The sequence below is a fragment of the Capricornis sumatraensis genome, chromosome 23, assembly GCF_032405125.1.
Source record: "Capricornis sumatraensis isolate serow.1 chromosome 23, serow.2, whole genome shotgun sequence".
NCBI lineage: Eukaryota > Metazoa > Chordata > Mammalia > Artiodactyla > Bovidae > Capricornis > Capricornis sumatraensis.
In genome coordinates this window covers 11821875-11847438 of record NC_091091.1, presented here as the reverse complement: position 1 = coordinate 11847438, position 25564 = coordinate 11821875, and the positions used below count along the sequence as shown (strand labels likewise).

At 43.7% G+C, this 25564-nt stretch overlaps 2 protein-coding genes across 2 annotated transcripts in view; both read left to right on the top strand.

The window, feature by feature from the left end:
- LIPA (lipase A, lysosomal acid type) overlaps positions 1–15791 on the top strand; it is a 43142-nt gene extending 27351 nt beyond the window's left edge. The window contains exons 6-10 of the mRNA XM_068961760.1: positions 1447–1583; positions 3654–3800; positions 4674–4745; positions 13394–13465; positions 14330–15791. Of these exons, the coding sequence (XP_068817861.1) occupies positions 1447–1583; positions 3654–3800; positions 4674–4745; positions 13394–13465; positions 14330–14563 (662 nt within the window). The 3' untranslated portion in view covers positions 14564–15791. The remainder of the gene's footprint in view (positions 1–1446; positions 1584–3653; positions 3801–4673; positions 4746–13393; positions 13466–14329) is intronic.
- Positions 15792–23145: 7354 nt separating this feature from the next.
- Positions 23146–24460, top strand: CH25H (cholesterol 25-hydroxylase). Its single transcript, XM_068961671.1, has one exon. It carries the CDS (start codon positions 23176–23178, stop codon positions 23986–23988), a length of 813 nt encoding a protein of 270 aa, XP_068817772.1. The 5' UTR covers positions 23146–23175; the 3' UTR covers positions 23989–24460.
- Positions 24461–25564: the final 1104 nt, after the last annotated feature.

Sequence of the window (25564 nt, the reverse complement as noted above, 5' to 3'; positions counted from 1 at the left end):
CTCCAGATATGTGGTCAAGTAGCCTTGCTCTCATTACTACCCCTCCGCTCTTTGCCAGCTTGAGAGCCTTCAAGCAAAAAGTGACACGGATATAACCGCCCTTCTTATTAATGGACTTAGCCACTTTTTCATCCATATTCCTTCTTCCGTGACTTGTTTATTTGTGTCCTTTGCCCCACTGCTTTCAAAGTTGACATTCTGGGGCCAAGTTTAAGGCAAGAAGTGACCCAAGAGGAAGCTAAAAGATGTTTTAGAGCTAGAGGATTCTAAATGTATAAGTTCCTTTTGAGTCCATGGTGATTGCTTTGAATACCTTTGTACATTGTTCTTAGTGATGAAGGGATGGGGACCAGGGGTGGAGCTATTAGGAATACAGTCTTCAATCTCTGGCTTACATCATAAAGGAATGGGAAACATCTCCTGGTCCTAGCAACTTGGATTTCTTCCAGTGTATATCTAGGTTGAAAATCGAAACAAGCGCTTAACAAGTACTTGAGTTGCTAATGTAATCAAACTCAGTGTGTGCACACATAGGCATTCTGTGTGTGCATGTGTGCTCAGTCGTGTCCAAATCTTAGCAACCCCATGGACTGTAAGCCCTCCTGGAATTTTCCAGGCTAGGATACTGGAGTTGGTAGGTAGCTATTCTGTTCTCCAGGGGATCTTCCCAGCCCAGGGATCAAACCCGTGTCTCTGGAGTCTCTTGCGTTGGCAGGCAGATTCTTTACTACTGTGCCACCTGGGAAGCTACATAGACATTCAGAGGCCCTCATTTCTAGAGTTTTGCTTCCTGGCATCACTTGCATAGATAATCAACAAAGACCTACTGTATAGCGCAGGGAACTATACTCAATATCTAGTGAAAGTGAAAGCCACTCAGTCATGTCCAACTCTTTGCGACCCCATGGGACCATACAGTCCAAAGAATTCTCCAGGCCAGAATACTGGAGTGGGTAGCCGTTCCCTTCTCCAGGGTATCTTCCCAGCCCAGGGATCAAATCCAGGTGTCCCACATTGCAGGCAGATTCTTTACCAGCTGAGCCACCAGGGAAGCCCAAGGATACTGGAGTGGGCAGCCTATCCCTTCTCCAGCAGATCTTCCCGACCCAGGAATTGAACTGGGGTCTCCTGCATTTCAGGAGGATTCTTTACCAGCTGAGCTACCAGGGAAGCCCAATGTGGGAGACCTGGGTTTGGTCCCTGAGTTGGGAAGATCCCCGGAGATGGGATTGGCTATCCACTCCAGAATTCTGGCCTGGAGAATTCCATGGACTGTATAGTCCGTGAGGTCACAAAGGGTCGGGCACAACTGAACCTGAACGACTTTCACGATTATTTGCATCGTTCTCAAGTTGCCACTAGAGGGCAACATGCACACCCACTCTTGCCTTTTCAGAGGGAAGTCCTGGAAGATGGAATTCTGTTCTTTTCCTTTTGTTCTCACAGGTTTTATAGCGTTTTCACGGATCCCCGAGCTGGCCAAAAAGATTAAAATGTTTTTTGCCCTGGCTCCTGTGGCTTCAACTGAGTTCATGACTAGTCCTCTACTTAAATTAGCACGAGTTCCAGAACTTTTTCTCAAGGTATTTGGACCCGCCCCACCCCCACTCCCTTCCTTCACAGATTTCCTTTGGTGCTGAAGAATTGGCCTTTAGTGGAAGAATGTGCCTTCCTCCCCGACCAGTGGAGTAGCGGCTTTCCTTCTTTCCATGATTTTTCTTCCCTGCTTCACTCCTGCTTCCAGATCCTGGGCAGTCAGGGAAGGTGTCCTTAACTCTGCACTGGAGCCTCCTGTTCTCATGGTTAACGCATCAATGAAGCACCCCGCCCACTAAGGAAGAGCACAAGGAAGACCAGGAGAAAGGCAGCTTAAACCTCCTTGAAGTTGCCCTGTATTCCATAGGATGGGCCTGTGCGTAGAGGAATAGGCAGGAGATGGGAGATGGGAGCTTCCACGTGCCTGACCTTGGCCACACTGATGGTGATGTAAAGACACAGTTACTATTATTTTTTATTATCTGACCCCTACGCACGGGCTGATAATGCCATCAGCGATCAATGTGGGAAGCCCCTAAGCTATACTCAAGGAGGCAGTAATTTTTATGAGAAGTTGAGAACCAGCTGAGGCCAGAGGCACTATCTATATTCTGGACATGATAACATTTATACACACACATTTGAAACCCCATACGGGAATATACACTTAATGTATACATATCTCTTGGCCATTTAAGAAATATGTTCACGGGACATACAGACCCTTTTCTGACCTCAGAATCCAGATTCTCTGTACCAGTGGTCAGACAGGCAGATAAGATATGGGCACCTCTAACCAGATTTATTTTAAATACCTTGGATAATAGAAGCTTCAGTTTTCATTATAAACAATTAGAGATTACAAACAAAGTACCTTCAACTACCAAGGCTTCTCCTAGTACTTTCCTCATGGTTCTCAGTTTGGAGTCTTTTCCTATGGACCTTGTGGGTGAATTTGCATGCCTGTATAGGTCCAGAGAGAAACATTTTTTTAACGTAGACAGTATCCAACTGTGTAACTTGAGTACCTTGATAAAGACCCTATTTCCAAATATATCACATAGTGAGATAAAAGGAATGTCTTTTGCGGAAGGGACACAATTCAACCCATAAAACTGCCTTTGTAAGCATTTTAATTTTTCATTCTGCTTATCCTTCTGGATAGGCATTAGCAAAAGTGTAAATTGTAAGGAGATAATTTGAGTTCACTATAAGGAAGATCTTTTTCCTGTTTCATGATATGTACATATGTGAAGATCTGCCTGCAAGGCATGGTGATTACCCCAGAAATACTTGAGGTCCAGGGGCCATTGATCAGGCCTGGTGTGCACAAGGAGTCAGCAAACATTTTCTGTAAATATTTTTGGCTTTATGGGTCATATCATTGCCCTTGCAACCACCGAACTCTGCCATTATCACGTGAAGACAGCAAGGGACAGTGTGTAAAGAGAGAAGCCCAGCTGTGTTCTAATAAAGCTTTGTAAAAACGGCATGCTGACAGAGGAGGCATGGGGCTGTATTGCTTAATGGGTACAGAGTTTCAGTCTGAGACGCTGAAAGAGTTCTGAAGACCAGTAGATAGTGGTGATGGTCACACAACAATGTGAATGTACTGATGCTCAACTGAACACTGAAAAATGGTTCAAATGGTAAATTTTATATCGAGTATTAAAAGGCCCCAAAAAGGAGTGGGCAGGATTTGGTGCACTTGCCAGTGGAATTTGATTAGATATATGTGTTCTAAGGAAACACACTGCTGACCAATTACAGTTTCAACTCTTTCTCAGAAGTCACTAGCCATCTATCAATGTCAGATGAAACCTTTTGGGGATGGCGCTGGGATGAGGGGTCATTCAGGCCCTTTCCCACTGTAAAAGCCTTCTGTGGACCTATTTGATTTGCTGTCTTCAGTTTTGCATTTGAGACTTTAACATCTGTAACATCCGCTGTTGCCTTAGTAAGCGTATCACACAGGAATCCTGGTTTGAATGACGACTGGTTGCCCTTTCTCATCTGAGTCCCTCTGTGGAGATAGGTGGCATGTGTCTGCTTGTGAGGCGGGACATGGAGGCCAGCACTTCGTAATGAAATGCTGAGAGAGTCTTTTTATTTTGTAGGATTTATTTGGGACCAAAGAATTTTTGCCACAGAATGCATTTTTGAAGTGGCTGAGTACACATATTTGCACTCATGTCATTCTGAAGGAGCTTTGCGGAAATATCTTTTTTGTTTTGTGTGGATTTAATGAGAGAAATTTGAATATGGTATGTATGTTTACAATAACACTTGCTTTAATCTTTCTGTGTGATTTTATTTTATCTGTGAATATGTGTCTTTGTGTTGGAGGATGTGGGGAGGCAGGAGTGACCTCAGTAGATCTCTTAAGAATCTCATTTCAGAGGCACAAGAATCCACCTTGGCAGGTGCCTGAAGCACCATCTGTGGCTAGCCTCTGGCCAGCGCTTTGTCGGTTTCCTACATTGCGCTTCTGTGAAAACTATGCAATGAGGAGATTGCTCATCATTTAAATTCTAGTATTTATATTTTTTAAGGAATTTTTTCTTTAAAATAATAGACACATTTAGCTATGTCTAAATTTTGGAATGTCCACTGATACACAAACACCCATTTATATACATTTACTTATTTATTTTATAAACTGTAAACCCTTGGCCAGAAATGTGCTGATGTATTGTAATTACAAATTACATTTGTAATTTATTGTGTTATAGTTTGAAAATAAGTTTTAAAATTCTGAAGTGAAGGCTCTAGGAAATTTTTAAGGGATGTTGATTTTTCTTGTTTCTGATGAATAAAAAAGCAGGGTGTGATTGTCATAGAAAACTTTGGAAATTCAGAAAAACATGCAGAAGAAAATAGAAATGACCAGTAATCTCAGCTGGTAAGCCCCACAGTTGTAATGTTGCTGTATTTCTTGTGTGTGTATGTGTGTGGTTATGCATATTTTTATAGGATGTATTAATATTTGTGGTCAAAGAATCTTTTCTGGCTCTCAGTCTCATGTATTTGAGGTTATGGCTCTGTGGTTTTCAATGCTTCCCAGTGTAAACTGTGTTTAGTATCGACGCCTCCTTCATGCTAGTTTCATTGTTTATTTCCACGTATTTATTTTGCAGTCTAGAGTGGCCGTGTACGCAGCACACAATCCTGCTGGAACTTCTGTGCAAAACATGATGCACTGGGCCCAGGTAGGCATTTCAGGAGCGTGCTGGGAGCGTGTAGAAAATCAGCATTGGGAAGTTCTGTGCATTCCAGGAAACAGAAAGTCTGCTCACACATCTGGGCTGCCTTCCTTCCAGTGCCCTGGGCTCTTGTCACTGTGTCAGCGTGGTCCGTGTTATCCTTCTTTGGGCAGACTGCATTACATGCAGATTCACCAAACAGCTACTGAGGGCTTCCCTGGTGGCTCAGTGGTAAAGAATCCGCCTGCTGTTGCAGGAGACATAGGTTCGATCCCTGAGTTGGGAAGATCCCCTGGAGGAGGGCATGGCAACCCACTTCAGTATTCTTGCCTGGAGGATCCCCATGGACAGACAAGCCTGGTGGGCTACAGTCCACAGGGTCACAGAGAGTCAGACACGACTGTGCAGCTAAGCACACGGAGCATTTCAGCATTAACCTGTGAACACAGTTTACCTGAAACATCAGTGGATGAGCAGCTAAATCAATCATGGATATAAATGAGAGTCACTGAGTTTTAATATAGACTTTTGATTGTATGATCACATATCACAAAAATATGCATGTTTATTCTAGAAAATGTATAAATTACATATGGCTGTAGTAATAAGGCTTCTCTTATATCGTTCTGTAATCCCCCACACAGAAAATGTGTACCCAGGGATATGAAATGTCTCTGCATTGGACAGTTTCTGGCTGCCTGTCATTTCAAAGTAGTAGGTAAAGATATAGATAGAAATCATAATTATAGAAATAGATTGATTTATTTTCTTCTTACTCTTACAGCTTGATTTTTTTTTTCCCACCTGACAATATGTCAAGGACTTATTTCTACGTTGGGGCGTGTTTTTTCCCCCATGTACAATTATACAATTCCACCCCCCCCCAGATTCTTTTGAAATATGAAATAACTCACCATTTAAATACCAAACCAAGATGCAGGGGGTGTCTTGGATAGCAGTTTCCAAACATCTGGCAGTCACTGCCTGCATCAGAATCATGTGAGTTGCCTTTAAAAATACACTTTTAAATAAAATACTGTTTTTAAAAAGTAAGGGGGAGTAGGTTTGTCATAGCGCTAGTGGATTAGCTGGGTTTAGGTTTACCAGGTGGCTCAGTGGTAAAGAATCCACCTGCCAATGTGGGAGACCCGGGTTCGATCCCTGGGTTGAGAAGATCCCCTGGAGAAATGAATGGCAACCCACTGCAGTATTCTTGCCTGGAGAATGCCAGGGACAGAGGAGCCTGGCAGGCCACAGTGCATGGGGTTGCCAAGAGTCGGACACGACTGACCACACTTGCACACTGGATTAACTACAATCCAGGCTTTTGGACTTGCACTCATGTCACATCCTAGCAAGGTAATGCTCAGAATTCTTCAAGCTAGGCTTCATTAGTACATGAACCAAGAACTTCCAGATGTACAAGCTGGATTTAGAAAAGGCAGAAGAACCAGAGATCAAATAGCTAGCATCCCCTGGATCATAAAAAAGGAAGGGAATTCCAGAAAAGCATCTACTTCTACTTCATTGACTGCACTAGTGACTGTACACTGTGTGACTATGTGAATCACAATAAACTGTGGAAAATTCTTCAAGAGATGGGAACACCAGACCACCTTAACTGCCTCCTGAGAAACCTGTACACAGGTCAAGAAGCAACAGTTAGAATCGGACATGGAACAACAGACTGGTTCCAAATTGGGAAAGGAGTACGATAAGGCTGTATATTGTCACCCTGCTTATTTAACGTATATGCAGAGTACATCATGCGAAATGCCAGGTTGGATGAATCACAAGCTGAAATCAAGATTGCTGGGAGAAATATCAACAACCTCAGATATGCAGATGATACCAATCTAACGGCAGAAAGTGAAGAAGGAACTAAAGAGCCACTTGATGAAGGTGAAAGAAGAGAGTGAAAAAGCCGGCTTGAAACTCAACTTTCAAAAAATTAAGATCCTGGCATCCAGTCCCATCACTTCATGGCAAACAGATAGGGAAAAAATGGAAACAGTGGCAGATTTTATTTTCTTGGGCTCCAGAGTCACTGTGGATGGTGACTACAGCTGCAAAATTAAGAGATGCTTGCTCCTTAGAAAAAAAGCTATGACTAACCTAGACAGCATATTAAAAAGCAGAGATATCACTTTGCTAACAATGGTCCATCTAGTCAAAGCTATGATTTTTCCAGTAATCGTGTACAGATGTGAGAGTTGGATCATAAAGAAGGCTGACTGCCAAAGAATTGATGCTTTGAACTGTGGTGCTGGAGAAGACTCTATAAGCCCCTTGGACAGTGAGAAGATCAAGCCACTCAATCATAAAGAAAATCAACCCTGAATATTCATTGGAAGGACTAATGCTGAAGCTCCAATACTTTGGCCATCTCATGTGAAGGGCCAGTTCATTGAAAAAGACCCTGATGCTGGGAAGGATTGAGGGCCGGAGGAGAAGTGGCCAACAGAGGATAAAATGGTTGGATGGCATCACCAATTCAGTGGACTTGAGCTTGAACAAAGTCCGAGAGATAGTGAAGGACAGGGAAACCTGACATGCTGCTCTCCATGCAGTTGCAAAGAGTTGGACCTGACTTACTGATGGAACAGCAACAACAATACTTTAAAACACAAAGACTCCTGTGTCCCATCCCTAGAGATTCCAATTCTTTCGGACTGGAGAGCTTAAACTTTTGTTTTTTAAGAACAACTTTATTGAGGTATAAGTGACATACAGTATTTAAAGTGTACGGTGTAGTCTGTTTTGCCATATATGCCTACAGATATATCACCACAGTCAAGACAATAAACATATCTCTCACCCCCAGAGGCCCCTGTTAACACCCACTCCTGGAGCCAAAGTATTGGAGTTTCAGCTTGAGCATCAGTCCTTCCAATGAGTATTCAGGGTTGATTTCCTTTAGGATGGACTGCTTTTGGTACCGAGTGGTGAGAATTTAAATATTGATTAAAAATTCTGCCCATTAGATTCTACTATTCAACAGGATTTGGGACCCATTGCTTCAGGACATTACTGGCACGTTCCTGTCCCAGGAACCCTGGCTGTTGGGAGTGCCGTGGTCCCCCTAGGCTTGTCCCTACGAACCAGGCAGGATGGGGTGTGAAGCTTTTAGCGCCATGGTGACTGTGAGGCCCAGTGCCAAGCTTCAGTGACTCAGTGTCAGAGCCTGGCTTAGAAGAGAGGCATCTGCAAGGCAGGGAGCTCGTGACAGGCGGAAGAGGACACACTTACCTCCGAAGTAATGTCCTCAAACCTTCAAAAGTCATCAAATGTTCACTGCTAAGTATCCATTCAGGCCCCTGCTTTTCTCCTCAACCACATGTCTGTTTAGTCGGTGGTTTTCTTTGTATACCCTGCCATCAGCGTATGCTGATCTGCATGAGCATTTTTACCCTCAACCCTAATGGACGTTGTTCCGGAAGGTCCAGTTTCTGTCATCTCAGAGGTCAGTGCTCCCTTGTGCAGAGGATGACTGAGCTGAACTCAAAGCATATGCTGAGCCGTCCAGGCACTGTACCCTTGTGCCTTAGCACAGCACAGGTGACCCCCAGCCCTGGCTTCTCAGAGTCCCTGGGAGTGTGGCGGCCAAGGCTGTCAGATTCCCCTGTTCCCCCCGCCCCCCCCCCCCCCCCCCCCTTGGCGGCATTCCTTCGTCCTTTCATGCTGCACGCCTCCCCTGTCCTCTGGGTTTGCCTGGAGCTCTTGGATGGGCCGTAAGCCAGGCTCCTGCTCTGGTCTAGCCCTTTTCTCAAACAGCTGGTGGGAGTCAGAAGCTGCTGGCTGTGGATACGAGCAGCACTCTCAGGCTGGGGGGTGACCACGTGGTTTCAGGTCCTAGGTGCATTGGAATGTGCCCCAGGAGTCTTTCTGAAGTCCAGATTCCCTGCAGAAGGTAGCCCTACCCTTTTGCTCTTCTGCTGCCTGTGTCATCCTTTTGTCAAGAAGATAATTGCCTTGTTTGGCCCTTAAAGGCCATTGTATTCATAGTACCTTTTGAAATGAATCTTTTGTTTAAGTAATTAGTATTTGCTTCTCAGTAATTCTAAACATAGTTCTTTCCTGGATTTTTAAATTTAGCTTAAAATCTTTCCCTCTTGTATAAGCCTCACGTGTTTCAGATTTCTTCCAGAATCTCTCATCTCCTTGGTGGCTGTGCCCAGAGCCCAGGTCCTTGCTCCTATTTGAAGAAGGCAGGTCCTAACGTATATTTTCAGTGCTGTTCAGAATTACTTGTGTGTGTATTAGTTGCTGAGCAGTCCAACTCTTTGGGACCCAATAGGCTATAGCCCACCGGGCTCCTCTGTCCATGGCATTATCCAGGCCAGAATACTGGAGTGGGTAGCCTTTCCCTTCTCCAAGGGATCTTTCTGACCCAGGGATTGAACCCAGGTCTCTTGCATTGCAGGCAGATTCTTTACCATCTGAGCCACCCTGGCTCAGAATTACTTAGGGCACCCTAAGATAACTTGGATCTATCCAAGACTTGTTGGGAATCAGAATTCCTGAGGGTATGGCCCTGGGATCCGCTTTTTAATAAGTACCTTGTAAGATCTGATGTTCTCTATTGTTTGAAACCTGCTGCTTAAGAAATATACATTAGTTAGGCTTTTCAAAACACTGTAAGAGACATTTAGTACTTTTTTATTACATATATTGTTCATTACGAAAATTTCAAAAATATGTGAGTACAAAGAAGAAAATATATCACCTGTTTGTCTACCACCAATGATAACTACTACTAATATTTGGGTATTATTCAGTTCAGTTCAGTCGCTCAGTCGTGTCTGACTCTTTGCGACCCCATGAGTCACAGCACGCCAGGCCTCCCTGTCCATCACCAACTCCCAGAGTTCACTCAGACTCACGTCCATCGAGTCAGTGATGCCATCCAGCCATCTCATCCTCTGTTGTCCTTTTCTCCTCCTGCCCCTAATCCCTCCCAGCATCAGAGTCTTTTCCAAGGAGTCAACTCTTCACATGAGGTGGCCAAAGTACTGGAGTTTCAGCTTCAGCATCATTCCTTCCAAAGAAATCCCAGGGCTGATCTCCTTCAGAATGGACTGGTTGGATCTCCTTGCAGTCCAAGGGACTCTCAAGAGTCTTCTCCAACACCACAGTTCAAAAGCATCCATTCTTCGGCGCTCAGCCTTCTTCACAGTCCAACTCTTACATCCATACATGACCACTGGAAAAACCATAGCCTTGACTAGACAGACCTTTGTTGACAAAGTAATGTCTCTGCTTTTGAATATGCTATGTAGGTTGGTCATAACTTTCCTTCCAAGGAGTAAGCATCTTTTAATTTCATGGCTGCAATCACCATCTGCAGTGATTTTGGAGCCCCCCCCCTGCAAAAAAAAAAAAGTCTGACACTGTTTCCACTGTTTCCCCATCTATTTCCCATGAAGTGATAGGGGAGGTATAATTTTCCCTTTACCCTCTTAGGGTTTCTGCCTGGGACTGCTGTGGGACAGATTAACAGCAGTAAAGCATATGGATTTTTTTCTGTGTTCATGGGAGCCCTCACAAGAAAAATGAAGACCCAAAGAAGTAACTCTGCTGAAATGCTAATATACTAGGTTGAACAAAGAGTAGCAGTTGTGGAAAAAAATACCTGAGGAGGCTTACAGGATATGGGAGTTATTTTTACAAGGTCTGTTTGTACAGATTCCCACAGCCTCCTCTCTCAGGCTCTGGTGTTGTGCGTGCTTCTTCCCCCTAATATAGGGAGGGCTTCTTTCACATGCAAGTTTTGTTGTCTCCTTTTAGAAAGAAAAGGGAAGGTCAGTGTCCTCCGCGCATCTGCTCTTTCTCAAGCGTCTTTAACGCCAAATGATCGTTATGCCAAAGCAGCATGTTTTGAGTTGGCATGTCCTGAACTCTTTCAGTGTAATTTGATAATTTTTTGGTATAGTTGTTTCCATTACAAAAGAAGAATTATGCTATGTGCACTTTTAAATTATTTTATTTTTATTGAATTAAGTAGCATTGTATTTCTTAGGTACAGGCTAAGTTGCTGTATCGGAGACTCTAAAATACAGCGTCTAGAGAGTTTTCTTCCTCAGAGTCCAGTCCAGACATCAGTGGCACGTGATTGTGGAGTCGGGGGAATGACTGCTCCAGGAAGTCCTGCAGGGACCCAGTGCCCCCTGCAGTGTAGCTCACCATCTCCGGGGCACCGGCCTCTTCTGTCTGGTTGAAACTGGGTCATGTTCATGGCAGTTTCAGCCCACAGGAAGGAAGCCCACGAGGGATATTGTTCCTTCTCTGGCAGCTAGGTGCTTAGCAAAAATCCTAGATATTTTATTACTGAAAGGAAGAAGGCAAGAATGGGTCCTGGGGGACAAACAACAGTCTGTGCCATAGTCAAAAATACTTTTACAGGTCAGTAATTACACTTAGAAATATTTGTAACTGAGAACAGCTTTTTATTGCTTGAATTTATTATTATTTTTATTATTACAATGATAGTGTTTTTTGGGCAGTAAAACATCCTAGGATAAGTATTCTTGAATTAGAGATCTGTTCTTACCTTAGGGAGATGAGTTTCTTAGGATATGGTCTTAGTAGAATTAATGATCAGAGGATAAGTATATCTTTAAGACTTATAGATATGTATGGTACTTTAGAAAGGTTGACCCTAAGTATAACCATAGTGCATGTTCAATTTTATTTTCTGACTTTTCTCCACTTAATATTGTTTATAAACAGTTTTCTCTTTCTATTTTATTATATATATATTCACAACAGTGGCATACTGTGTGTATATTGTAATATGGTATATTTAACTAAGTATCTGTCATTGAATGTTAGCTTATTAACAGATTTTTGTTACTATAAATAATCTTTACATTTCCCATCCTCTGAAATGCCCTTTCAAGACATATGTGAGAAAGGGACAAACTGATGTCTGTCTCCAGGGGCTGAACAACGTGCAGTCATATATTTTCGCTGACGATTAGAGTTGGGGAACAGATGCACGAACAGGTGCTATAAATTCATAGCTTATTCTGCTTGTTAAATGTGCTTCGGATATTAATATCTGTCATTTGTGATGACGAAAGCAGATGCTAAATATTTCCCCTGTAGTACCTCATCTCACATTGTTTTCTGTTGCGTGAAACAGTAGAATTTTATGCAGTTGATAAGAGCTAAAAACTTCTCCTGGGGTTTCCCTGGTGGCTCAGACGGTGAAGAACCTGCCTGTAATGCAAGAGACCCAGGTTCAATTCCTGGGTCAGGAAGATACCCTGCAGAAGGGAATGGCTACCCACTCCAGTATTCTCATAAATCAAAAGCAGTTTGGCAAAAATGTCTAGATTTTTTCCATTTACTAGGCACCACCCTCTCTGGCCAAAACATGAACAGTTTTCAATTCATTCAGTTCACCCATTTTGAATTTGTTTCTCCACATATTTTTAATTGGGGGATATAGAGGAGGTATGAATTAGCATTATTTCAAAATTTATGAATAAGTGACTTTTTATTAATATTTTCATATCATGCTATTCAAAATAAGCATACATTTAAATTTCATATACAACATCATTTCATGGCTCCAGTATCCTCAAGTGGTTAGAAATGTTCTGGTGTGCAGTACAGTTTGGTGATTATACTGGTACTGGTACTCAAGAAAAATATTAAATAAAATTATTAAAATGTTAAGTAATATGACTAATCAAATAGAATGGATATAGGAAATATGATGGAGATTATAATTATATATAAATATATTAACATATATTAATATAAGTATATAGTGTTAATATTAGGCTATATACGCTTGCTAATACAATTAATATATTTACATACTAATATAAATATATTTACCCATATACTGCTAAGTCGTTTCAGTCCTGTCCGACTCTGTGCGACCCCATAGATGGCAGCCCACCAGGCTCCGCCGTCCCTGGGATTCTCCAGGCAAGAACACTGGAGTGGGTTGCCATTTCCTTCTCCAATGCATGAAAGTGAAAAGTGAAAGTGAAGTCACTCAGTTGTGTCCGACTCTTAGTGACCCCATGGACTGCAGCCTACCAGGCTCCTCCATCCATGGGATTTTCCGGGCAAGAGTACTGGAGTGGGGTGCCATTGCCTTCTCCGATTACCCATATAAATATACATTAATCATGTATAAATGTATATTAATCTATATATTATTTGTAATATGTATTCCTTTACCAAGTAAGATAGTTAACTCTTTAGAAAAGTTTACAATTCAAATTTCAGTAAGAACGTCATCATAAAGTTTATCCAGTGGATGCACTGTTGATCCAGTATCGTTCATAGCACACAGGTGTAGCTGCTTTATTCTGTCATGTAATAGCTACTTTCTAATCATACAGTGTGAAATTGAGTCATTTAGGAATGGAGAGAAAAATAATGCCATTTTATTTTAAATCAGTTTGGAAATGAAGAGTGAACCTGGGTTTCAGTATAAACTTGGGAGTTGGTGATTTACAGGGAAGCCTGGCATGCTGCAGTCCATGGGGTCACAGAGTCAGACACGACTGAGCCACTGAACTGAACTAATAAATTTGGTATCTGGGGAGGTGGCTAACTCTTGCAACCTGTGATGTTAAATCAAATTTCTGTGTTAGATAACTCTCGCCCGCCCCCAATTATCTTCTATCTAGGTTGTTAAATTGCACAAGTTTCAAGCCTTTGACTGGGGAAGCATTGCCAAGAATTATTTTCATTACAACCAGGTAAAGTCTTCAAAGTTTTTAGAATTTAAACGGGCCCTGAAAACTCATCAAAGAAGCCAGCCTGAGTTATGAGAATTCTGGCTGGGCTCAGGTGCTGGGGAAATGTCCAGGAGGGTTGACTAGGTAGCCTTTGTTTTGCCCTAGTCAATTCTAGAACAGCCTAAGCTTCCTGGTTCATTCTTTGGACATTGTCCTTTCTCTGGCCCTGTATGTGCAACTCTTTCTCATATGTCATAGATAGTGATCAGGCACAGATATTAGAGTCAGACAAATCTAGGACTGTTAGCTGGTGGCTGGTGGTGGTGGGGGTATTTGGCCAAATTACATTGCCTAAACCTTTTCTTCCATATATAAATAAATTGACCTTTTTCTGAGTGCTAAGGAGTCTAAAGTGTGAGGCCCTATGCCCATGTTTTCCTTACTTAATTCTCAGAATATCTGTGTGACATAGATGTCATTATTATTATTAAAGTGGGAGAAACTGAGACTTAGAGAATTTCTATGACTGTGGCACACCCCAGAGGGAGGAGAGGTTTGGGGTATGACTTCAAAACCCCTTCCCAGCCACTTGGTTTGATTTTGCAGCTTGGCATCAACCACCTGGGAGAATGATGCCTTCCTGTCAGGGATGTTCCCAGCACAGGGTAACAGTTCGCTAGCCAGCAGTCATGATGGTGGTCTTTTCTTCTGGGTTAGTCGTCTTTTTTGTTCTGGCAGTCGCCAGTTAAAAAGTAACCTGAGAGCAGGTTTCAAAATGTCGTCCTTCATTCTTGGATCAGATTTTCTAGGCGGTGGTTTCAGGGCATTGCATTTTTGTCGATGAAAACGACAGAGACAGAGCTGCCTGTGGGTTTTCATTAACAGAGTTCCCCTCCCGTTTACAATGTGCGGGACATGCTGGTGCCGACTGCTGTCTGGAGCGGAGGTCGGGACTGGCTCGCGGACGACAAGGACGTCGCCCTCCTGCAGATGCAAATTTCCAACCTGGTGTACCACCAGCGCATTCCTGAGTGGGAGCATCTGGACTTCATCTGGGGCTTGGACGCCCCGTGGAGGCTCTGTAATGAGATTATAAAGCTGATGAGGAAGTACCAGTGAACGGCAGACTGGAGCCATTTACTGTCAAGTCGTGCTGAATGTGTTTGCCTAATTTCTCTGAAATAATCGTTTTCCTTTCCCAGGCCTTTTATATTTTTATCACCAAGGAAATTATGCTGTTGAAGATGCCTGATTCTCTCCAGTTAGGATCAGAAATGCTTTTGCTTTTTTCATTTAATCATGGCCGAATACAAAGCTGGTACCTCAACCAGTCTTTAAAATGACACTGATTCATAAATGATCATGACCGTTCCATTTATCCTTACTACTTAGAATATACTATATTGCCTTTTTACTCTCAACACAGGACACGTTGACACATGATGAACAAGATGCCTTGTTCATCAGTAAATATTCTGACACAGACTTGAAAGAAGCTCAGTATATAAGTACCCAGTTCTGACCTGCTTGCCTTAAAGGGCTCTCAGTCGAATGGCCTTGTATTTAGAGATCTAAGTGACACCTCCTCATGTTCTCATGTAGTAGGTACAAAATCAACTTCAGTGACACCTCAGCAGTGCTGGTTATAATGATCCTATGATGAATTTTATTAAGCCTAATTGTGAGAGCTCAATATTTAAATTGCTCAGACTAAGGGAAATAATTTTCTGGAGGCTTCAAAAAGAAATGACATTCATAAAAAAAAACACATTCATCAACAACAACCACCACTATACTTGAAGTAACTTGACTGATTGATAGAGTCAACCACTGATATGCGTGAACTCTTCATTTGTGTGACAGGCCATAAATCCACTTGTTTCAGAAGAAACGTCCTGTGAAGACACGATAGCACTATTTTTCCTGAAATTGCAGGGTTCACTTCCCTAGCTGCTGGAGCCTGGCGATGGCATGTGTAGAGCAGAAGCCCTGATGCCACTCAGGTGGAGTGCCCTACTTCATTTTCACACAAAAGAAATGTGAATGTGAACTTGGTGGTTTTCAGATCAAAGCTCAGGGATGGATTGTTTGTTTGTTTCCTTTTGTATGTGTTCAGATCTTTAATACTCCTGATTTGTATCCCTATGTCAGGACACCCACATTCACCTGCTTTTCTTGCAGCCCTGTTTCCTTACAGTGCTGTCGGATGAACAGTGACAATTGCTCTGGTTTTCTGATAGAGCTGCTTTGCGATAATAAACAATACTTGGTGTTGGTTAACCTGTGCAGACAACATAAGACTGCTTTATAACATTCAAGTGATCTTATTTAAACTTGTCAATAAAACTCAGCCTCCCAGGCCTGAAGCATTGTGTGTGGGTGTGAGTCCGCCTTTATTTAATAGTCATTCTGGACTTCCTTCTTTCAGCAGGACTTATGATTTCTTTCTTGTCTTTCCCCCCGCTCCTCCTTACTCCTTGTAAACCTCATTGATACTGCCCGTGAACCTTTGGTCCTCTCCCATAGGGAGAAGAGTGGTCTTAAATCTAAGGAGCGGGGGGATGGTTTGGGAATCCTCAGGGTCTGCTGAGCGAGGCTGTGAGTGGAGACTAAACCCTGATTAACCCTGTCTGCAGGTAGTGGCTGCAGACGGGACCCCAGATTCAAGCTCTGTCCATCAACCTCTCTCCTTAAACAAATGAAGCAACCGAAGTTAGCAGAGGCAATGTCACAGGGCTCCCAAAACATAGATTTGGGGGTCTAATGTGATCTCTCCCACTATGTGAGCTTTAAGATCTATCTTACTCACCTTTGCATACCTAGAATCTAACACAAAGCCTGGAATATTAGTGAGTCAATAAGTATATATGGATGACAGAATGTGTGAAAAATGGCAGACTTTGTCATTGAGCTGAATGAAATTAGAGGCACAAGTAATGCCTGGGAGAGTCTGAAGTGGGATCTGATTTTTCATGGCAACTAAAGTAACATTGTACAGAAAAGAGTAAAACTGTGCTAGACGTGAAGGATAGCTGACCCTGGGGGGATGACACTCTTCCTGCCGGCCTTATGTTCCCCTAAGGAAAGAACACTTCTTTGACCAAGGTAGGTACAAGATCCTTAAGTATCGGGCCAGAAATAGCATGACTATTTTTGTTGTTTCCCACCAGTAGTGAGAGAGAGCTGGCCAGAGGATGGCTTCTGGGTTTTAGGTGACTTGGTTTCCCTCCTTTGGTTGCTATCATGGAGTCTCCCTCAGATGCCCCGGTGAACTTGTAGGGAGTAAATCTTCCACTCCCTAGAATCTGGGAGTGAATGAACAGGGCCTAAGTTCTATAGAGTCCACCTTTTATCGTTTTGCTCTTTACCTTGCCAAAGTTTTCTTTGGGGATTTTTCATCAGTACGTGGGCCAAGCCAGAAGTGGAGATGTTGCCCCGTGGTTCTTACTACAGCTGAGTTACACCAGGGTCGCTAACCCCCCAGGCCACAGACCAGTACCAACTATGGCCTGTTAGGAACCTGGCCACACAGCAGAGGTGAGCATCGGTGAGGGAGCCGAAGCCTCATCTGTAATTATAGCTGTTTCCCACCACTTGCATTACTGGCTGAGCTCCGCCTCCTGTCAAAGCTCCAAGGGGGACTATGAACTGTGCAGGCGAGCGATCTAGGTTGCGTCACTCCTTATGAGAATCTGATGTCCGCTGCTGATCTGAGGTGGAGCCGAGGCGGTGATGCTAATGCTGGAGGGGGCGGCTGCCACTATCTCCCATCACCCCCAGACTGGACTGTCTAATTGCAGGAAAACAAGTTCAGGGCTCCCACTGATTCTGTGTTATGGAGAGTTGTATATTTTATTATATATCACAATGTAATAATACTAGAAATAAAATGCACAATAAATGAAAGGTGTTTGAATCATCCCAAAACCACCCCCCCCACCCCCACCCCCAGTCTATGGAAAAAATGATCTTCCATAAAACCAGTCCCCAGTGCCAGAAAGGTTGGGGGCCACGGTGCCTTTGCCTTTGTTGTCGGCCTCTTCCTCCTGATGTGCTCGTGTAGGCTCTTATATCCTTACAGCCCCACTGTATTCAGGTAGCTTTGTTTCACCGTTGGCTGAGAGTACAGAACAAGGTTGGACTTTGTGCCTTGAGAAGTCCTGTAATAGGTTGGGAGGAATTCTGGCTCTGTTGTTTTCCACTGTGTTTGATACATATTCTTTTGAACAGAACACAAAGATCTCCAGAGACCTCTAGGGCAAGGAGAAGACGAGTTCATATTCTGTCAGCTTGGAACTCCACGATCTTGTGTGTGCTTGGGCAAAGCCCATGAGCATACGCATGAAGTCACAGTTGAGAATGAAGTCATTTTTTTTTCATTCGCCATAAGGGGGCACTCTTGGCTGTGCTTCCTCACCTTTTCTGCACTAGACGGAGAACTTTGCGGATTTAGGAGCCAGTTGTTAATTTGACTGGTCAGACCAACCATTTCTATCCAAGATTACAACTAATTCTTGCCTAATGCATAATATATGAAAAATGTTCTCAAAGAATAACTGAGGCCCAAATGGGACATAAAAATGAAAACTTGCCTAATAATTAAGAGTGGTCAGAGACTCAGACAGGAGGGGGGAAGTGGGGAAGGTTTGAATGGAGGCTTCACACTTAATAAGACTGTTGACATTATCTTCAAGCAATGATTATTTTGTGTTTGTGGGTATGAAAGGTGTTGACCTGTTAAATGTAAACATTTAAAATACCCTATAATTGTAACTCATTTTTTTTTAATATATGGAGAGATTTTCAAAATGTGACCCCTGGAAGATATCAGGCTATAATAATACTGATTTTTAAAAAGTTTGTTAGTGATTCATTCAAGAGTATTTCTTGAGTATTTATTGTACTGTGCAAGTTTCAAGGTCTGTTTCAAACTAAGCAAGTAAAAGTCTTTCTCTCTCAACTTGTTTTAATAGTATGACAACAAATACTGTGTATTTTTACGCTGTGCCTTCCTGGGTTTTGAAGCCTTCTCATAAGGCAATGGCACCCCACTCCAGTACTCTTGCCTGGAAAATCCCATGGATGGAGGAGCCTGGTAGGCTGCAGTCCATGGGGGCGCCAAGAGTTGGGCTCGACTGGGCGACTTCACTTTCACTTTTCAGTTTCATGCATTAGAGGAGGAAATGGCAACCCACTGCAGTGTTCTTGCCTGGAGAATCCCAGGGATGGGGGACCCTGGTGGGAGACCGTCTATGGGGTCGCATAGAGTCGGACATGACTGAAGCGACTTAGCAGCAGCAGCATAAGACTTTGATCTTTACAACAACCCATTTGATGGAAAGGAGATGGTTTTATATGCTTTTATATTTCAAGCAGGTCGATGAGAATTCCAACAATCTCAGTAGAAGCACTCATTTACACATGACACAGATGGATTGAAATATAAAGTGTTTAAACTAAATACGCATTAGCATCTATGTCAAATAGGGCATCAAGGAATCTCTTGGGGGAGTTAACACTGCTTCCCTCCCCCGGGCCATGTCCATCATCAGCATACCCGACTGTTTGGGTGCTGGTAATTAAACTGTTTGGTTTATGGAGTCTTTTGTAAAATGCCCTCTAAATGCATCTTCCATGTCCCACTCCAAAACTGAACTCCTCCTGTAGAGGTGTCAGTCTTGAAATTGACACTGATGCGGTTCTGCTCTCAGTTTGGCTGTAACCTCCTATTAAACCCTAGCTAGTCTTGACTTTTCTGAGACTGAGTCTTCATTTTTAAATGCTGCTGCTGCTGCTGCTGCTAAGTCACTTCAATCGTGCCTGACTCTGTGCGACCCCGTAAACAGCAGCCCACCAGGCTCTGCCGTCCCTGGGATTCTCCAGGCAAGAACACTGGAGTGAGTTGCCATTTCCTTCTCCAATGCATGAAAGTGAAGTCACTCAGTTGTGTCCGACTCTTAGCGACCCCATGGACTGCAGCCTACCAGCTCCTCCGTCCATGGGATTTTCCAGGCAGGAGTACTGGAGTGGGTTGCCATTGCCTTCTCCACAATGAGGGGTTAGATTTTGATCTTTATCTTCCCCTTCTATAAATTTTATGGATTATGGCTATAAGATGTTACAACATGTCTCATCTCTGATATCTAAGAATAATCATTTCAGTTGCATAGTTGCCAAGACAGTCTTACCTAATTTTGGAAAGAAAAAAAATCATAAAGGTGACTCATAAAAAGAAACTGTCATTGGGAAAAGGTTTTTCCAATTACATGTTCTATATTTTCTGTGAGATGGTGCTTTACACAGTCTTGTGGTGAGTTGGTACCAAACAGCTTTACGATTGTGTTAAATATGTATACACCTAGTGGGTGTATGCTCAGCAAAGTGATTTGATCTCTAGGATAGCTAGGGAAGAAAGAATTCCTATCCTCCAATGCTGTCAGAAAGACCACGCCAAGATAAAAATACACAGGAAATCAAAACTAACTACAGAAGCAGAAGAAGTAATGTGGCCAAAATCTTAATACCATCAGACATCAGGAAATACTTCTTTCCATGGAAACCCATCCCAGTAAGTAAGTAGACCTAAATGACGTCAACAAGTGCCCCGGAAAAAAATAATTCCTTTTTAATGTATTGGCTTTATTCCTTAAAGCCAATACATTCTAAAATGAGCATTGAGCCCACAAATATCTTTTGAACCTCATTACGTGCAAGGTATAATGCTTGACATCGTGGAAAAAACATCCTAGGAGAGGGACTCTGTGCCCTAAAAAGACTTATTCATCTAGCAGGTAATTAACATTTTGTGTAAATTTGAAGTGTTTAAAGGTACATGTTTAGGAAAGGTACATGCCAATTTAGGAAATGGCACTGCAATGGCAACCCACTCCAGTACTCTTGCCTGGAAAATCCCATGGGCGGAGGAGCCTGGTAGGCTGCAGTCCATGAGGTTGCTATGAGTCGGACACGACTGAGCGACTTCACTTTCCCTTTTCACTTTCATGCATTGGAGAAGGAAATGGCAACTCACTCCAGTGTTCTTGCCTGGAGAATCCCAGGGATGGAGAAGCCTGGTGGGCTGCCGTCTCTGGGATCGCACAGTCGGACACGACTGAAGCGACTTAGCAGCAACTTAGCAGCAAGAGTAAATAGGGCTCAATTTTATTTGAGTCAATTGAGAACTGACTGCTTTCCCCGAGACAACTACATTTGTATATAGGAGGACTTGGGCCGCTTTTTGGGCTGGAAAGACAGAGAAGCTGGTAGCTGTTCTTCAAGGTGCTGCAAGTTAGAGGAGAGAGCCTGGGCCAAGCAGGCTGAAGCTGTGGCTTCCAGGTCTTGCTGCTCAGCATTTTACAAAGCATATTCTAACAGGTTTAGGGATAGAGGGACAGAAAAACCGAGTAAGGAAAAGAACGGGTTGGTCGAGGCTGGGGGCTCAAAGGAGGCAGTCCTGATAGCAATCTAACAGTGAAGTCCAAATTAAGCCACCCACTCTGTGAGAGTCCAAAGCACTCCAGCATAAAGCTGAAACCATGAGAAAAGGACAGCATGTGCTGAACGGAAAGTTGAAGGGTGACTTAATTTCTGTAGATGGCAAATGTGAGTGATACTTCGCTTCTGAGCAGAATTCATTTGTAAGTCTGAGACTTACATATTGATATATTATTATATGTTATGATTCGAACTATTATATATCATTCATTTCTAGGCCAATATATTGGTCTGTATTTTTGTTGTACTTATTATTTCCTTGTAGTATAACATATGGCTTTATATCTTTTATTTCTTGTTATATGACTTTGATTTTAATTACAAGCTTCCTCAATTACTCCTTAGGTAAAATGTGGAGTACGCATTTAAAATAATAGGTGTTTCATTCTGTAACTGGGCTCCAGGCACTGTATTTTCATTTCTGTTAAGATTATGGCAAAAATAATTTTGGCAGCTGGCAAACCCAGCTCTTCCAAGGACTGCATTTAATCACTTCAAGTAAAACACTTAGCTAATGTCTAGCATACAGTACATGGTAACTTTAACAATAGTATTACTATTTTCTCATTTAATGTCTAGCAGACATTACAGGGTAACTTTAACAATATTATTATTTTCTCATTTAATGTCTAGCAGACATTACAGGGTAACTTTTAACAATATCATTATTACTATTTTCTCACTTAATGCTTGCAGTAGCCTCAGAAGATGGGTATGATTGTTATTTCCCTTTGGATAGGGGGGCTAAGATAAAGCAGAACTTCCTGGAGTGAGGTGCTGGTCCCAACCTCATAGACACAAGAATGAGCAAAGCTAGGATTAGGAGTGACCCCTGGCTTCAGTTTCCATCCCAAACTTCTACCCTCTAGACGTCTCTTTCGTCAGGCCCCCGGGTCAAACGCGGAGGTTGCTTTTCTTGCAAGGCCTGGGGTCACACACACCCCACCCCTTCCCGGCCCAGCCATGACCCATCTGAGCTCTCCTAATAGCGACTTTCTCAGGCTCAGTCGTGGCCAGTTGACCACGGCTGATGGCGGAGAAACGCAGAGGTGGGGGGTGACCTCGCCGTTGGGCTCGCAGCACCAGGGATGGTTTGGGGGATGGCGGGGTCAAGGACGTGGGGCAAGTTGGGGTCGCGGAGCCAGCAAAGGGAAGGGCTAGGAGGGCGCGACATCATCTGTTCAATCAACAGCCTCCCCGTAGGCTTCAGGGAACGCAAAAATATTCCCGTTTCCCCCTCAAAGTGGGTGGTTTACTGATTGCACTGCTTTCATCCCAAATGAGATGCAGCGGCTTTTAGCCAGATTTGGATCGGCAGGCTCTGGACGTTAAATCCAGCCCTTGACTTTTTTTTTTTTTTTTTTTTTCCCGGTAACGCGAAGGCTAAAAGTCGCTGTCCTATCTCTCGCCGCAGTGCCTCCCGGTTCCCGTGTCTGCTTTGGGTGACTCGGGCGCACCGCGAAGGGACGACCCTCCGGCCGGGTTTTGGGTGGGGGTAGGGGTGGGGGGGCTCCTTCGAGGAAGTCTGCGTGCGGTAGGGTCTGGAGCTTTTCGCGAGCCCGCCCGGGAAAGATACGGGAACTGGAGGAGGTTCCCGACCCGCTACCTTCCCGGCTGATTTTCTGCGCCGATCACCACGGCTCGCGGCCATCGACCTGCGCGGTTCCGTCTAAGAAAGGTTAGTTTGCGGATCGCTGCTAGTTAGATCAATAGAGCGCGCCAGCAGAAAGAAAAGATCCGAAATAGGAAAGGTATGTCGCTTTTTAAAGATTTTTTAAAAAATGGAGCCACATTTGTGTCTTTTTTAAAACACACAATTTAATGTATGTATAAAAACACAAGTACTTCTGCCTTGATTGCAAAGGAGCTGTTTCTGGTGATGATGGAAATATTCTCTCTTGTTTAGGGATGGTGATAACCCATAAATTGAGTTGTCAAAACTCGTAGAAACTCTGCACTGAAGCTCTGTGCATTGTATCGTGTATAAATTTTACGTCCCATAGGCATAGAAATTACTACGTGCCATTGCGTAATTGCATATCTGAATGCCATTGAACGCAGCTGTACTTGAGTATTTTTAGCAACTAAGCTCAATTCTGTCGGGTTATTTATCTTTGCAAGCTCCGCGAAGACGGGAAAGGGAGGAAAAACGGCGGCTGACATCACGGAGGGCGGGTCGAAAGCCCTAAGAAAAGCCTGAGGACCGGAGCAGCCGCGCCGCTCTACACAGCCTCGCCATGAACAGCCACAACCGCTCGGAGCTCCACGTCCTCTGCAGCTCTGGCCAGCTGCTCCTGCAGCCCCTCTGGGACCGCCTGAGGGCCTGGGAAGCTGTCATTCAGTCGCCCTTCTTTCCTGTCTTCTTCTCCATCACCACCTACGTGGGCTTCTGCCTGCCCTTCGTGGTGCTGGACGTGCTGTGCCCCTGGGTGCCCACGCTGCGGCGCTACAAGATCCACCCGGACTTCTCGCCGTCTGCGCGGCAGCTGCTGCCCTGCCTGGGGCAGACGCTCTACCAGCACGTGGTGTTCGTGTTCCCCATGACGCTGCTGCACTGGGCTGTGAGCCCGGCCCTCCTGCCCGCCGAAGCCCCCGAACTGTCCCAGCTGGTGAGCCACGTGGTGCTCTGCCTGCTGCTCTTTGACACCGAGTTCTTCGTGTGGCATCTGTTGCATCACAAGGTGCCCTGGCTATACCGGACCTTTCACAAGATGCACCATCAGAATTCGTCCCCGTTCGCGCTGGCCACGCAGTACATGAGCGTCGGGGAGCTCTTTTCCTTGGGTTTCTTTGACATGATGAATGTCTTGCTGCTCCAGTGCCACCCTCTCACCGCCCTGACTTTCCACGTGGTCAACATCTGGCTGTCGGTGGAGGACCACTCCGGCTACGACTTCCCCTGGTCCACGCACAGACTGGTACCTTTCGGGTGGTTTGGGGGCGTGGCACACCACGACCTGCATCACTCCCAGTTTAACTGCAACTTCGCGCCTTACTTCACACACTGGGACAAAATACTGGGAACTCTGAGGTCTGCTCACACCAAGTAACGTGCACGCATCCCTCCCAGCATAGTTCGCGCTGCGGTGAGGCGTGGGTGCACCTCAGACCTGGGACATTTCACACTTGAATCAAGAGAGACACACTTGAGGTGGACTTGAGGTGGTTTTATTTTGTTGTTTCTTCTTCCCGTGGGTAACTTATTATCTGCTAGAAACTTACAGAGAAAATCTGATGTGTTTTTCAAAATCTAATAAGGTAATTTATTGTAATGTTTGTATATCAGCAGTTGTATTCTTGATGTGGAATTCTAACTCACTTCAACAGCCTTGATTTCTGGGTATGAAGTATCCAAAATCACTGGCATATGTAAATAATCTCTTAAAAGATTTGTTTGTAGAACAAGGAATTTTACTGTGTTTGAAGGTGTCCTAGAACTAGGCTAAAAGAACATATTTTTATGGAGCATCTGATCTCTGTAAAAATGAAGCATGGTCCTGCTGGACAGTGACTCAGATTATTGTACTTAAAAAAATATTTTTGTAGACTTGTATATTTATATTGAAATAAATGTTATTTGTGCTTGAAAAAGAGTAAAGCACCTAAACTCAACAAGTACTGGCTTCTGTCATTTTCACTAGCAGTTTGGCTGATAAAAACTGGAATGGAAGAGGGAAGTGGGACGGTAGAGGCCCATGAGTCTGCATCAGCCCAGCTGTGGAAAGAGAGGAGTCCGGTGGTGATGGAACTTGAAGGAAAGACGGCAGTAGGAGAAGGGATCTGTGTGTTGGTCTTGGCCTAGAGATTTCACAGAGGGGAAAACACCATTGTTCTGGGTGTGTTTCACCTGATTTCTGCATAACAGGGAACTAATGAGACTTACTCTATAAAATTTTACAGAGAGTAAATTTAAAAAGTTTTTGCTCTCTGTAAAATTTTGCAGTGAGATTAACACTGGGTCACCATCTCATTATTTGGGGAGAAGGGCTGTCTTAGGGGATGAATAGAATTAGTGAAGTCTTTTGCTTTGCAAAACTGTTAAGTGTGTGCTTTAAAGGGGCTCCAGGTGGCACAGTGGTTTAAAAAAAAAAATCCTCTTGCCAAGGTAGGACTTGCAGATAGAACCTGCAGGTTCTATCCCTGGGTAACGAAGATCGCTTCGAGTAGGAAATGGGAAGCCACTCCAGTATTCTTGCCTGCAAAATTTCATGGACAGAGGAGACTGGTGGGCTGCAGTCCATGGGATCGCAGAGTCAGACACAACTGAGCTTGCATGCAGATAGGGAAGGGATTATGCATGAGCACCCCCCCACCCCAACAACCTTTCATAAAGCTATCTAATACAAATGACCATCACACAGGTTGTCTCTGCAATTTGAAATTTTTGTATGTTCACTTTTCTTTATGAAGCCATACATGCAAACTTTCAAAGAAAGAAAAAGTGAAATTTGGCCCTGGATCCCTAGTTTCTCACCTGCAAAGGAGATTGATTGTGGCCCAGATGTTTTCACAGATTACAGTAAATGTGCCTACAACCGACGACATACCAGTCACCCGTTCATATACCCTATTCTACTGCTGCCTAATTGTTTTAATTTTATCTTTGGAACATAGTTTAGATAGAAA